The 15738-nt window shown below is 44.3% G+C and overlaps 1 protein-coding gene across 1 annotated transcript; it reads right to left on the bottom strand.

Moving 5' to 3' along the window:
* Positions 1–454: 454 nt before the first annotated feature.
* On the bottom strand, positions 455–15317 carry ZFP62 (ZFP62 zinc finger protein). Its single transcript, XM_045827485.1, has 3 exons — positions 14959–15317; positions 14028–14459; positions 455–4295 (listed from the first exon to the last, which is right to left on the bottom strand). Exons 2-3 carry the CDS (start codon positions 14089–14091, stop codon positions 1576–1578), a joined length of 2784 nt encoding a protein of 927 aa, XP_045683441.1. The 5' UTR covers positions 14092–14459; positions 14959–15317; the 3' UTR covers positions 455–1575.
* Between the last annotated feature and the right edge of the window lie 421 nt (positions 15318–15738).

The following is a 15738-nucleotide window of genomic DNA, read 5'->3' as shown; positions in this document are numbered from 1 at the left end:
TTAGCTAGAGATTGTTCTCTTATAAAAGTGGGTATCGGAGCCAGAGAAACCTGATGAAGAATTCAGCCTCTACAGATAGGCCCCACCCAGTGTATGGTTCGATAGGTTACTTAACTCTCAGAAGACTCTTTTTACCCTTTATACAAAGTCAACGTTTTGTTCAATTCTGTTCAACACAACTATTTCTGGGTGATGAGTGCCACTCACAGAGCCTGCCCATTCCCAAGAGTTGGGACCCAGCCCCAGCATGTGAGGCTCCAACCAGGCTGCACTTCTCCTGGTAGGGGTGCCGCCTACCTGCTAGTGAAACCTGAGATGCCAGCACTGGGGGATGAGCCCGTTGCTCGCCCACCTGGGCTTGTATCTGCTACAGTCTACCTCATTAAGATGTGACACAGATGGCTTTCCCCACACACTGCTCCTTCTGAAGTCAGGCACAGCCCGTTTACTTTTGAAGAATTCTTTATTGGAGATCCACTTTACCTTGCCACAACTACCTGCCTCTTCATGGCCAAGAGAGGGAGCCCTGAACAATATATTCATAACATTTTACAACAGATAATACACACAGGTAGTGCATGAAATCTTTACAATAACACAGTCCAAAACAATCTATCATTTAACAGGATTGAGAAGCAGGAATCTCTTCCTATCCCCCAATTATTGGTAGTTACTTAGCTTTTTACCTCCTGCAATAAAATGCCCTCCTTTTCAGTATTCCTATTCCTAGGAATCCCTGAATCAATTCTTGTGCAAATTCATATTAAAGACATGTTCCCTTAGTTACTGAGTGTGCTCTATTTTTCTCGATGATAGAACCTTTCATTTGCAGTATAACATGGGGTTTTCACTCAGCACACATTTATCATTCAATGACGGGGTGCATCTGGAGATTTTAGGTTCCCCTACTCAACTAGTGTACCACACTACAACAGTATAGTCCAATCAACCTGCATTTCTTCAGACTGACTCTCATATCTCCTATTAGATTAAGTCTACACTTTTTAAATTTCCCTACAAAATTCAAATTTTGTTTCAAAACTTGTCATCACCTCGCCCCAAACCACTGAATTATATAATAAAGCTTTTACTTCATGAGTGCTACTAATAAATAAGTTTATATTCCCTGAAGCCTATCTCTCCCTGAATGTGCCTACTGGAGGCCCTTCTTGGGTTATTTCCGCTGACCAATGTATAATTGGGACTCAAAAGATACACCTGAATGTCCCACATTTAGATTCACAAAATTTACCCAAATATGAACTTTCTAATGGTGACTGTGTGACTTCTGATCGAAATCCTTTCCTCACCCATGTGTTTCATGTCCAGAAATGTCTGCTTATTTTGAAGGTTTTAACATCGTATCATTCTGATAGGTTTTATCACCAGTATAAACTGTTTTGTATTCCATAAGGGCTCAACTATTTTGACAATGGAGGCTTCCCTGAAGCACAGGTTACTCATGGTTTCATTTGTACTATGTAAATTATAAGCCATGAACAAGGACCTCAGATATTCTTACATTCATAAGGTTTTTCTTCCACTTGAGTTCTGAGACTTGGTAAGCTCTGCCTCCTACAGAGACAAGCTCATCCTGGCCCCATCCAGAACATCCCCACCCTCATAAGTTCTCTTCTGTGTTGTACCACTGTAACTCCCCACATTCGGCACATTTAAAGATTCCTCTCCTGTATGGATTCTTTTATGCTTGGTGAGATCTGACCTGGTATTAAAAGTCTTCCCACACTCATTACACCGGTATGGCTTCTTTCCAGTGTGGATCCTTTTGTGCTGGTCAAGGACTGATCTATAATTGAAGGACTTCCCACACTCACAATTATAGGGCTGCTGACCACGGTGGATGCTTTTGTGGTTGATAAGACTCGAGTGTGAGATGTATGCCTTCCCACACTCATCACATCCATAGGGTTTCTCGCCTGTGTGGATTCTCTTATGCACTGTGAGGCCTGAGCTGTTCCGGAATGCCTTACCACACCTATCACATATGTAGGGTTTCTCTCCTGTGTGGATCCTCTTGTGTTGAGAAAGGAGCGAGCTGTAACTGAAAGATTTCCCACACTCAACACATTTAAAAGGTTTCTCCCCAAGATGGACTCTTTTATGGCTCACAAGAGTTCTGCTTGAGAAAAAAGCTTTTCCACATTCATCACACGTATAGGGTGTCTTGCCAGGGTGGGTACTTTTATGGTTAATAAGGCTTGAGTGTGAGATGTAGGCTTTTCCGCACACATCACATTCATAGGGTTTCTCCCCTGTATGAATTCTTTTATGCACTTTAAGGCTGGAGTTGTTTCTGAAAACCTTCTCACACCTATCACACTCGTAGGGCTTCTCTCGAGTGTGAACCCTTTTGTGCTGAGAAAGGAGTGACGTGTAGTTAAAAGATTTCTCACACACATCGCATTTGTAGGGCTTCTCCCCAAGATGAATTTTTTTGTGGTTTATAAGGGTTCGGTATGTGATAAAGGCTTTTTCACACTCCTCGCACTTATAGGGCTTTTCCCCAGGGTGCACACTCTTATGGTTTATAAGGCTTGAGAGTGAGATATAGGCTTTCCCACATTCTTCACATTTGTAAGGTCTCTCCCCAGTGTGGATTCGCTTATGTACTTTAAGGCCTGAATTATTTCTGAAGGCTTTTCCACACTCATCACACCCAAAAGGTTTCTCCCTCGTATGAATCCTCTTATGTTGTTCGAGGGCAGAACTATAATTGAAGGATTTCTCACAATAGCTACATTTATAGGGCTTCTCCCCAAGATGGATTCCTTTGTGGTTTTTAAGGCTAGAACGTGAGATGTAGGCTTTCCCGCACACGTCACATTTGTATGGTTTTTCCCCAGTGTGGAGCCTCCTGTGGACTTTGAGACCTGAATTGTTTCTGAAGGTTTTCCCACACACATCACATACATAAGGTCTTTCTCCAGTGTGAATGGTCTTATGCTGAAGAAGAAGTGAGTTATAGCTGAAGGATTTTCCACATTCCTTACACTCATGAGCTTTCTTCCCAGGGTGAATGCTTTTATGAACTGCAAGGCCTGAGCTATAGCTGAATGCTTTGCCACAGACATCACATTTGTAAGGTTTCTCTCCTGTGTGAATCCTTTTATGCACGATAAGGCCTGAACTATTCCTGAAGGCCTTCCCACATTCATCACATTCATAAGGTTTCTCTCCAGTGTGGATGACTTTATGCTGAATGAGGAGAGAGCTATAATTAAACGATTTCTCACACTCATCACATTTGTAAGGTTTATCTCCAAAGTGGATGCTTTTATGGTTTAGAAGTGTTCTGCAAGTAATGAAGGCCTTCCCACATTCATCACATTCATAGGGCTTTTCACCTGTGTGGATCCTTTTGTGAACCCTGAGGCCAGAGCTATTACTGAAGGTTTTCCCACAGATGTCACATTCATAGGGCTTCTCCCCTGTGTGGATCCTTTTGTGGACTCTGAGGCCAGAGCTGTTCCTGAAGGCCTTCCCACACTCACCACATTCATAGGGCTTCTCCCCAGTGTGGATCCTCTTATGCTGGTCTAAAACAGAGCTGTAATTGAAAGATTTCCCACACTCATCACATTTGCAGTTCTTCTCCCCAGAATGGGTGCTTTTATGGTTTATAAGGCTGGAGTAGGACATGTAGGCTTTCCCACACTCCTCACACTTGTACGGCTTCTCCCCAGTGTGGATTCGCTTATGAACTCGAAGGCTGGAGCTGCTCCGAAAAGCCCCTCCACAGTCACTGCACTCATAGCGTTTTTCCCCACTGTGCATAATTTTGTGTTGAACAAGGCGGGAGTTATATTTGAAGGATTTCCCACACTCATCACATTTATGAGATTTCTTAACAGCACTGGTGTCCTGGTTCAGATGGGGATGAGAGCTTCCATTCACATTCTCTGCACATGTGCCTTGCTCATTGCTTTTCTGTTTGATAGGGATGGTCTGGTGTGTAACGTGCTTTGAGCTCAGATGTAAGCTTTTCTCAGACACCACGTCTTCTTCCTGTTCTGTCTTTATATTTGCTGTGTTTGGGGGTTTTCCAATCCTTTCCCTGATGCCACTTTTGTCTTCCTTCATTCTTTTCCCATCAGGCTTTTCTGACTGGTTCTCTACTTTGCCATCCCAACCACAGGTTCCATCGACCTTAGACTCCTGAACATGATCCTTGTGAAGGCCTTCCACTTTTAGCCACAGAAGTTCTGCATTCCCAACATTTTCACAGTTTTCAGTTGATTCCTCATCCTCAGTGCCCCTCGTCTTGTAATGTGACACTAAACCAAGAAAATAAAAAGATATTTGTTCACTTTGTTTAGAAGAAACTATAAGAATTACATCCAAATTCACTCATTCACTCAAGTGTTTACTGACTGCATGCTGTATGATAGGTACCATTTCTAAATGCTGAGATACAATGGTGGACATGCCAAAACTTATGTTGCCCTGGGGCTAATGTTAAAATGTGACAGCCGTGAATTTTCAACAAAACAGAGCACTTTTCTATTCATGCATAACAGCTTAGCACGAGGGTAAGTTGAAATATTGCACAGAAACAAGGGCAACACTGATCAGTTTTTAAAAAATGCCACCAAGTAATGGAAAAACAGAGGGTAGAAGAAATCTCTGAAACAGAGGAGACAGACTGGTAAGACAAAAGTTAAGAAGACATAATCAGCAGAAGAGAGGCAAAACTGAAGATGAGAAATCAGTACCTGGGAGGAAGTGTTGGGGAGAAGGTTTAAAATCAGGAGAATAGTCATGTCAGGAATTATAAAGAAAACAAGCCGTTGGTTTGGCCTCTTGGATCTTCCCTCCGAGAAAAACTGTGACCCTGGAAAGTGGCTAGCTGGGGAGTCAGGGGGGATCTCTAATACAAGAGAGGATACCTCAGCCTGCCAGACAAAAGGCTTTCAATCTTACTTCAGGAACAGGCTAACTGCAGTCAGAGAATATCAAATATCAAAAGCAAAAACGCAAACCATTAGGCAAAAGAAATAATTCTGCCTAAGTTGAAATCCCTTTGAAATCCCTAGCTGTGTGGCCTTGAGAAAGTTATTTAACCTTCTGGAGCCACAGTTTCCTCATCTGTACAATGAGTCAACAGGACTGGTGTATTATATGAGAAAACATGTGTAAAGTGTTGAGGACAACGTCACTATAGCAGAAAGCACTTGGTGAGTGCTATATGCTATTATGATTCTGTTATTTATTCAAGGTCAGGTTATTGGATCATGGTTTAAACTGAGGATAACGTGCAGGACTCGGGAAAAGTGAACTCCTTTCCAAAGGAGTTTAGGAGCCAGGCAGGGTCACTCTGTCCCTGTGAAGGTTCTCTACATGGCTGGCACTCCATCAGTATCCAACTATGGACAAACTGACTCCTAAGAACACAAGGAAGAATTCTAAGTCCCTTATTCCCAACCTTAGACAATTAGACATTTGTGATTAGACTTAGTTAAAACATGGACCTCTCCTCTTAACCTGGGTACCAGACTCTCTTGGGTCAGTACTCTGGAATTCTGTCAGTCCTACTTAGAAGCTCTGTATGTAAATGTGAGGTGGAAGCAGAGGCGAGGCAAAAAGAGAAAAGAAAGATATATATTCTGGCTTGGACATGTATAAAGGACAACATAGTCCAACTTATGCTTATGGAACTGTAATGACAGACTCGATTAAAATGTACAGAAAAGGAGAGGTTAAGAACTCAGAATGCCACTAGGATAGTAAAACAAAGCACCATGCAACAGACACTAAACCAAAAGGTAGTTCTGCTGAGAAAGCTTCACAAAATGACAAGTGATATAGGTAAGAGATCTTTAGAGGTCACTGACAAATGGTGGCTCTTCTTGGTTCCTTGTTCCATTTACTACTTGGCAGTGACTTTGGACAGAACACAGCCCATGTCACTGGGTGAACAGTGACATTCCAGAACTACCAGCGGCAATACACGTTTTATCTGTGCTCTGAATCCTGCCTCCACATACGGCAGGGACTCTGAGCCATCCAGTCCCTTTGGCCTTTATGTTCCTGCAGATGGAAAACCAAATCCCCTAGAATAAATACACAAAAACTGCTAGAGAGAAAAACGGAAAAGGGAAAGCCATGAGGAGAGGCTAGCCATGCTAGATATTAAAGTATAATACAGCCCTGGCCCAGTGGCTTAGTTGTTTGGAGCATCATTCTGTACATCAAAAGGTTGCGGGTTCAATCCCCAGTCAGGGCAGGTTCAAACCCCTGTTGGGGCACATACAGAGGCAACCAATCGATGTTTCTCACGTGAATTTTTTTTTTCATTCTCTCTCTTTGAAATCAATAAACATATCTTCTTGGGTGAGGGTTTTCTTTAAAAATTTTAAAAAAGGTTTAAAGTATGCCACAAAGATTCTACAACCAAAACAACGTGGCACTTGTTCAGCTCACAGACAAACAGAACAGGATACAAAGTACAGAAATAGTCGTAATTACTATAGAAATCAAATATATAATAAAGATAATATATCAAATTATTGGGGCAAATATGATCTTTTTATTAGTGTTAGAGCAACTATAAAGCCATTTGGGAAAAGATAAAATTAGATCCATTCCTTACACCACCCTCAGGAATAAACTCCATGTGGAGCAGAGCTCTAAATACAAAAAAGCTACACCACACACACATGAGAACAGAACAGGGGTGAACGCCTCTGTAACTCGAGTACAGAGAAAGCTTTCTAACTATGACCCAGATAAAATAAAAGATTGGTACTTTTGACTACATAAATTGCCATGTCAAAAATACCATAAGCAAAATCAGGAAATGAATGACAAAGTGGAAGAAAACATTTACACTGTATATAAAGCCTAACATCCTTAAGGTACAAAGAATCTTCAGAAACTGAAGAAAAAATAGACTAAAAATTCTACAGAGAAATGGGCAAAAGATACAGACAATTTATAAAAGGAAATATTAAAATGTTCCTTAAACATGTCTTCAATTTCACTCATAAGAAGAGAAATACTAGTAAGATCTAGCCTGAAGCACCAAGTCTTGCCTGTCAGACTGGCAAATATTCAAGCTCCTGACAGTCTACCCGGCCAGTGAGGCTGTGGGGGAAATGGGCACTCGCATGTTGCCAGGAATACAGCCTGGCATAACCTCTGTGAGGGGATTTGCCAACACCAAACACAAGTATGTGCTCATGCACACTTCAACCCAGAAATTCCATTTTGGAATTTATACTGAAGATACAGTTCCAAAATACAACAGTATATATGCACAGAGTTATTACTACCTACAAGTCTACGCACAGAAGAATGGGCAAGTAAGCTATGGCACGTATGCACAGTGGAGTACTACAAAAGACTGCAGAATATCTTTATAAATTGATTAACAGCGAGCAATTTCAAGGACATGCTGTGAAGTGAAAAAGCATATATGCTACATTTTGTGTGGAAAAAAAAAAAGAAAACAAGCACATAGCTGCTTATTTGACAGTAATGAGAGAAACTAGGAAACACTGAAGGACATCACCTATAAGGGGCGGGGGAATGGGCAGCTGTGTACAGCTTCTGTACAGTTTTTAGTTGTAGAAGTGTGATAATGTTCTCCAGACTCGAAGAATAAGGGTACATCAGTGAGAATGGGAGGGGGGAAGCCACTAGCTCAGAAAGCAAATGAAAAGAACTCGTCTGTGCTTCTCGTGAATACCACAGCCACAGGAAAGAACAAAAGAGACCACGAATAAACCCACATAACTCACACACATAACATGACGAGATGCTGTACACTCTCAGTTTAAGAGAAGGCTGGAGGGGCGGTGAGGAAGAGCTGCAAACAGAAGAACTCTTTTTAGCAGCTTTGTTTTCTGTGATGGTACGGGCCAAATAATTTTGGAACAATTTTAGATGTTTTATGGGACTGAGCAAATGTGTTTAGTTTTGAGCCAGGACTCTCCTGGAGGAAAAAGACACATAAAAATATGGAATATGGGAAGGCAAGAAAGAACCCTGTGGGGTGAAATGGAGGTACTGGTGTCAATGCAGGATTTCTAATTTATAGGTGTGCGTACACATATATAAATGTATGTATATTTCATACATACATTTCATATATATATGTACATTCACATATATGTACATTTGTGTGCATACAGATATCCCCTAGCTCTGTCTGCCAAAAAGCAAACACGCCTCAGTGGTAACGAGCCCATCCAGCACCAAAGGAACCGGATGGATTCCAGGCTGGGGACAGAACAGAACACATACAAAATGAGCTGGGGCATCCTGTTATACCAGCAAGTAAGGAGGTGCTCAAAACAATGGGGGCATGTCACAAGACCACAAGATCCAGCTTGAATATCCAATTCAGGGTCCATAATAATTAGGTACAGATTACAAGTGCCCCTGCCCACATCTCACTGAGTGTTCAGATTTTAACCAAAAACAGCATGACCCCTGTGCCCCACCCTCCCTATTCATCTGTTCCTTTTCACCCTGAGTGACCTTTTTTTGTTTCCCTGAATGAAAAAAGCCCTCAAAGGGAAATGTTTTGACGATGTGGAAGAGGTGAAACAAAAAAATGGCAGAAGCACTAAAAGGCTTCAAAATTGATGAGTTCAAAAACTGTTTTGAGCAGTGGAAAAAAAGTCTCGATAGGTGTAGAGCATACAATGGAGAGTACTGTGAAGGTGACTTATGTTTAAACATGTGAGAATAAATATGCATTTTTTATAAATAAATTGTGGGTTTTTTTGGGTCCCCCTTTCCATTACTCATTGCTCTCATCCCACAACTCCACCTACTAACCACTAGGTCACCTGAACACTGAAAGTCCAGTTGACCCCCGAATCAGAAAATGAATGATGTAACTTTGTGAACTCGTTCCCTAGCAACCCATCTCTTTGATCATCATCCCCTGGCAACACATATCTTCAAAAACCCTGCTCCGTTCTCCCTACCTAGGGTGTGTCTCTGATTGATACTGAGGGCTGTGTTCCCCCATTTGCAGATCCTATCAGAATAAACTCCCTTTCAATTTCTCAGGTAAAAACAACTAAATACAGTAATGAATTATAAACCATTGAAAATAGGATTTCATAAGTCCATGCAGATACAAACAGGGGAGAAAGGGAAGCCTCTTCCTTTCAACAGAATGCCAGGGCCAGACAGTAAGTGTGGAAAGAATAGTAGAGTTGGAAAACACAAAATCTGCATTCTGCAACTTTTGGAGCAAATAAATCAAAGAGAATTATTAATGGATTCTAAATCTAGGAAAAATTTTGACAAGCAGTATAAATGTTCCCTCAAAGATTGTAAGGGAAAAATAGTAATTACATAGTGGAGAAGACAGAGGCTGCCTTGGTCAAGTGCTGTAAATCAGTACAGTATTGTCAGTGGGGGCAGAGGGACAGCACATGCTTCCAGAAGTGACACTCTCAGAGGATACATCATCACCTATGAGCATGCACTGCCTGAACTGAATCACAAGGAAACATCTGGTGGATACAAAATGAAGAATGTTCCACTAAAAGTTACCTGTATTCTTCAAAAGTATCATTTTCATAAAAGACAGAGAAAGCTATAGAAATGGTCCAGATTAAAGAAGGCTAAAGAAAATTGACTAAATTCAATACATGGCCTGGAGTAAATCTGCACTGGAGGGAAAAACTGGTAAAAAATAATTGCATTGACTGATCAAATTGGAATATGGTTGACTAAAGTAATGACAACTGTAAACGCTGAAGGTGACAGCTGCACTGTAGTTACTTCAGTGAGTATCCCTGTCCTTATGAAATATATACTGAAGGGACAAGGGACCATGACATATGGTTTAGGTAAAAGTATGTATGTATGAGAGAAAAGAATTGGAGAGGGGTAAGAATGGAGATAGGGGGACTACAGCAGAAGTTCAGAAGGGAATGTAGGACCTAAACTAAGGGCTTAGCAGTGGGAATGGAGTTGGAGTGGGGGCTTGAGAACCATGTAAGCCATTAAGGCAGCTGGTCTTATGGACTCTTTCAGAGAGAGAGAGAAAGTGTGTCCCTTTCCACACTTACTGTCTGGCCATGGCATTCTGTTGAAAGGAAGAGGCCTCCCTTTCTCCCCTGTTTGTATCTGCATGGACTTATGAAATCCTATTTTCAATGGTTTATAATTCATTACTGTATTTAGTTGTTTTTACCTGAGAAAATGAAAGGGAGTTTATTCTGATAGGATCTGAAATGAAAGGTTAACTATACTGATGAATGAGTTAAGGGTGTCTCCTCATGATTCTTATTCTTGAAGTTTTTCTGTATATTTGAAAATATTTGCAAGTAAAAGTTTTTAAAAATGTCCAGAAGTAGATTTAAGTTCTACTTTTCCGCCAGGCACCGCTTCTGCCTCTTGCCTCATGTTCGCAGTGTGTCTTGAAAAGGTGATCTTCACACACCTGTCTTACCTCACGCTTCACCTACTCAGTCTGACTTCCTCCACCCAAACCACGCTCTGTTAGCTTCTTCCAGGCGCCAACTCCCCAGCCTGCTGTTCCCTGGATGTTCCCGGCCCCACTCCATTCAAGAACCTTTCCTCTCCTGACTCTGTATACTCTTCTGGAGCAGCTCCTTCTATAGGAGCCTACAGGTAGGCCCCTATCACTCCTGCGTCTCAGCGAGTCTCAGAGAGCCTCCTCTCGAGACCAGGCCCCTCTCTTCAGTTACAGACCCTCATAAACATCCTTGTCCTCCCTCTATTTGCCTAAATCAAAAGTGGACTTTTCTCTTTCTCTCTGAAAGAGTCCCTAAGACCCTTAATGGCTTACATGGTTCTCAAGCCCCCACTCCAACTCCATTCCCACTGCTAAGCCCTTAGTTTAGGTCCTACATTCCCTTCTGAACTTCTGCTGTAGTCCCCCTATCTCCATTCTTACCCCTCTCCAATTCTTCCTCCAACAGCTGTCAAGGTTTCGAGAAATGCACACCTGGTCATTCCCCATCGCCAAACCTTTCCAGGCTACTTAATGTGGCACTTGAAGCCTTTTGCATATGGCCAGCCACCTGGAGTGACTTGCGAGGCACCCAATGGGCCATGCTAAACAATTCCTCTTACCACTGCACACTGGTCCTCGGCCTTGATGGACCCTTCCCTTGACTCTCTCTGACAGGTTAATTCTTAGTCCCCTTCATGTCCTCTGGGATCCCCCTCATCTGATTGGCTACTAGCTGGCCTGCTGTGCTGATCACAAATGCCTCACTGTTTACCTCTTGCCTAGGCAGAACCCAGCAGTCTCCTTGTTTCAGCCCTACCTAACCTCCTCTGTTTGGGTGGGGCACAGTGTTCCATCACCCAGTGCAGGGCACCCAATTCTCTTAATGGCTGAAATCGAAACAGATCAATATAAAGGTCCATCTTCATTGAAAAAAGATGGTCAGCAAGGAGATTCACAGTGTTTAATACTGAGACTAAGAAAGGCCACAACCCAGGCAGGACAGCACCAAGATGTGTGAAACCAGCATGAGTATATGCTGCCCCTGCGCCTTGAACGTCTGTGCCACCCCAAATCCCTGTTGAAACCCTGGCCCCCAAAGATGAAGGCAGTAAGAGGGAAGCCTTGGGAGGTAGGTACACAGGACATGTGGGGGGAGCCCTCGTGAATGGGATCAGTGCTCTTAGAAGAGACCTCATAGAGATCCCTTGGTGCCCTGATCTCGAGAAATAAATTTCTGTTGTTTATACGCCACTAAATCTGTGGTATTTTATTATAGTGGCTTGAATGGACTAAGCTGCTAAAATGCAAAGGCCATGAAGAGAATGTAATAAAATAGTATTACTCTTATAAACAACAGTGAAGATGCATTCTGGTATGTTATCTCTGAGGCTGAGTGCTGCCCAGGGAACTTCGATTATGATCCACATCCTGCACTGGGCTAGTCCTGGGAATGCAGAAATGGGTAGCACAAGGTCCTGCCATCAAGCAGATCACACACGAGGTGAGCCTGGTAGGAAAATAATTAACACACGGTAAAAATGGCAGAGGCATACACAGGGCACAGATCACATAGGAAGGAGGAGGCAGAAGGGGTGGAACTGTTGTGAAGGACTAGGGCAAGCCTCAGGAAAGGAGTAGTTTCAGCAGAGGGAAGAACTACAGTAAAGGGAGAAGTGTTCACCACCCTCGGACATCTGGGGCACAGGGCACAGGCACATCCAGACAGGTGGGCACAAACAAGGGCTATCCATCGTACTAAGCAGTCCTGACTGGATCCTCAGGAGTTTTAGGCAGAGTAACAAGCTCAGATGTGCATTTTGCATGATCACTTACTTCATTAAATCAGGAGTTGGTAAACTTTTCCATAAAGGACCAGATAGAAAATACTGTAGATTCTGTGGGCCGCATTCCATTCTGTCATTCATTCATCCATTCACTTTTTGTTTAATCCTCACCAGAGGATTTTTTTTTAATTGATTTTAGAGAGGGATCAAGGAAGAAGGAAAAGAGAAACATCAATGTGAGAAATATTGATTAGTTGCCTCTTGTATGTGCTCTGACCAGGAATTGAACCCTTGGCCTTTTGGTCTACAGGAGGATACTCCAACCGAGCCACCTGGCCAGGGCTGTCACTTATTTTTTTATTTTATTTTAAAAAATATTTATTTTAAAGCCTTTTTAATTTATTATTTTTTAGAGAGGGGAAGGAGAAAGAGAGGGAGAGAAACATCAATGTATGGTTGTCTCTCACATGTTCCCTACCTGGGACCTGGCCCACAACCCTGGCATGTGCCCTGACTGGGAATTGAACTGGTGACCCTTTGATTTGCAGGCCGGCAGTCAACCACTGAGCCATACCAGCCAGGGCTGTCACTTATTTTTTTAATCTGCTTTTTAATATCTCTTAAAAAATGTAAAAACCATTCTTAGCTTACAGGCCACACAAAAACCACAGGCTCAGCAGTTTGTCAAGCTGTTAGATAATATCAAGGAATCAGAGTTAATTTAGGAGAGTGTGACAATGGCATTTTAACTGTTAGTGTCCTTTCTTTCCTTTCAAATAAAAAGAGAAAGGTAAAACAGATGTAGCAATGCTGACAACTGTTAAATCTAAGCTATGGGTGTATGCAGTTCATGGTACTATTCTATTTTCCTGTATGTTTAAACTTTCTCACAATAAAAAAAAAAAAGAGGTCACTCACAACAGCTGTGGCGTGCAGGGACAGGGAACTGAACCCTGGAGTCTGGGGGACTACAATCCAGTCAAGACGGCTGACAGAGTGGGCTAGGCCATGCGTCCACTACAGCACAAGAAAGAGTCACCCCACCAAAGACTTGCGTGGGAAGACTCGTTAACAGAATCAAGTGGGCTACTGGAAGGGTAAACTTCATAAACACAAGTAGAAACTACTTGGTTTTGTTTTTTAAACACTACATGAGTTATAATAATGACTTGGTATATTTAGCAATCTAACAACTGGCTTAACTGATGTAAACCAAAATTTATTTTGACTCTTTACTCACTTTTTAAAAACCCTTTCTCAGATAAGCCCTAGTATGTCACTGAAAGGGCTGTAATGAGGTAACAGAAATTGGGAAGAACCCAAACGTCCCTGCCTAGATCCAAGGCAGAGATATCAAACTCATTTACACCGGGGGCCACATCAGCCTTCAAAGGGCTTCAAAGGGCTTCATGTAACTTTAGGACTGTATAAATGTAACTACTCCTTAACAGGCAAGAGGTCCGTGCTGCCACTGGGTAGAAACAAGGTGCAGGGCCGGATTCCACCTGCGGGCCTTGTGTTTGCCACCTGTGCTCTAAAAAATTATGGAACACCTGAAACCTCTAAATGATGGCTAATCCAATACCATGGCGCAGTAAAAAACCAAAAAGGCTCTTTGTGTTCCGATCTCTAAGACAGACTAGGTGAAAGCTGCAAGGGGCAGAACACTGAAGAGTGACCACCACCTGTGGGGGAAAAGGGGCACTGACTACATTCACACCTGCCGGCATTTGCATAAAGAAACCCAGGAAGGAGACACTCAAACTGAATGGGATTACCTAACAGGTCGGGCCTAGGAAGATGGTGCGCAGGAGGAAACCTTTTCGCTGAAAACTTCTTCATATTTTAAACAGCTGAACCATATGACTATATTACAGATTTAAACATTAAAAACAACAAAAATAACCCTTTTGCTTTCAAAAAGAAAACACTCCTAGTGGCTTAGTCCAAATGTCTTCAAGCCTCACATGCAGCCCCGGCCGCCGTCATCTCTCACATCCCAGCGCCTGGCTTCCCCTAGGCTGTCGCCGCGTCTGGAGACTCTTCGGCCTTCTCCCCAGTTTACTCCCAGTCTGCGGGGCCCATGGCAGGCCACCTCCTTCGGACGCGCCCCCGTCTGCGCACAGGCGAGCTGCCCCAGGCGAAGGCCCGGGAAGCACCGCCCCGGGGCTCGATCCGCACCTGGGCCAGTGGTCTCCACATCGTCCCTCCTCCAAAGTGGGAAAAAAAGAGGGTTGGGGGAAGGGAGGACGAATCCGGTCACCCCTAGGGGTCCCTCTCACGCTCGTATTCACTCTGGAGGCCAGGACCAAACTTAACTGCAACGCGGGCACGACAGGGCGGGAGGGCGGCATGTTAAAGCGCTAATTTTCACGACTCCCGCCCGTCCGAGACAGCCTGGAAGAGTTGAGAAACACGAAGGCGGGGCGTTTCTCCGCGCTTGGGGCAGCTCCAAACCGACCCCGGCCGCCCGAACGGCGGGACTTGGCGCCGGCGAGCAGTCCAATGTGTACCGGCGGTGGCCCCGCACCCCTTGGCCAGCCCGTGATCCCGCCTCCCCCGTCCTCGCCCGAGGCGTAAGAGCAGGGGGCGCGCTTCCTCCCAGATCCCGCCCGCGACCCAGGGGGCAGCCGGGACCGGCCCGCGAAGGGGAAGGCGTGTCAGCAGCGGGCCGGGGGCGGGGGCGCGGGCGGCCGCGTACTCACGTACTGGCTGAGGCGGCGCCGCAGGAGGCCAACTGCCAGCGGGACAAAAGCGCAGCCGTCCCGGCCGGAAGAGCCCGCGCCAGCTGCGGGGCACTTCCGGGTTCTCTCTAGGAGTCCGGAGGACTGACTCGGTGGTGCTTCCCTCGATTCCGGCAGTGGGCCGAGGGGCGCTGGGGCGGTAGGTGCTGCTGTAGCTGCGTATTAAGTCCCGGCTGGGGTGGGTTCGTGAGTGCGGTGGAGGAACTGCAGGCGAGCCTCCTCTTTTTCGTAGACTTGACGTTCCGCGATGGGGGCAACAGGAAAGCAAATAAGTGCCTAGGTAGAATAAACACCTAACGACCTGTGCACCTAAATACAGAACTCGCTACCGCGTGAGGGCGCGTGGACACCGCCCCTTCCCCTCGTAGCTAGGGGGAGGAGGCGGAGCTGAGCGCGGAGCTGAACTGGGGGCCCTTCAGCCTTCCACCGCTGGGCGGCGGGGTGGGCGGTTCGGTCGCCGACTGGGACCAGAACCCCCTGACCCTTCGGGGCACCTTCCGTGCAGTGATCCCCGGTGTTGGCTCCCGAACTCTCGGCCTAAAATGACTTCAAAAAAGCTAACCTTTCTTTTATACTTAACATCTAAGTATCTTTTGGCATATTGTTAATACTGACATTTAAAAAACAAAACTGCTTATCATTCTTTCGAACGCATCTGTCATCCACTTTTTCAAAATTCAGGTAAATTGACATATAACATTGTTTCAGGTGTAAAGCATGGTTCAGTATTTGTTAGATACAAATA

Source organism: Phyllostomus hastatus, unplaced genomic scaffold (genome assembly GCF_019186645.2).
Source record: "Phyllostomus hastatus isolate PE091 unplaced genomic scaffold, TTU_PhHast_1.1 phas_contig_150, whole genome shotgun sequence".
Taxonomy (NCBI): domain Eukaryota; kingdom Metazoa; phylum Chordata; class Mammalia; order Chiroptera; family Phyllostomidae; genus Phyllostomus; species Phyllostomus hastatus.
Note: the sequence above shows the minus strand (reverse complement) of the source record. Positions and strands in the feature narration are given on the sequence as shown.

Coding starts and splice junctions, on each gene's coding strand:
- ZFP62 (XM_045827485.1), bottom strand. CDS start 14,091: ATGAAGAAGTTTTCAGCGAAAAGGTTTCCTCCTGCGCACCATCTTCCT. Junction 4,296..14,027: donor TCCTAGGCCCGACCTGTTAG/GTAATCCCATTC, acceptor TTCTTGGTTTAG/TGTCACATTACAAGACGAGG.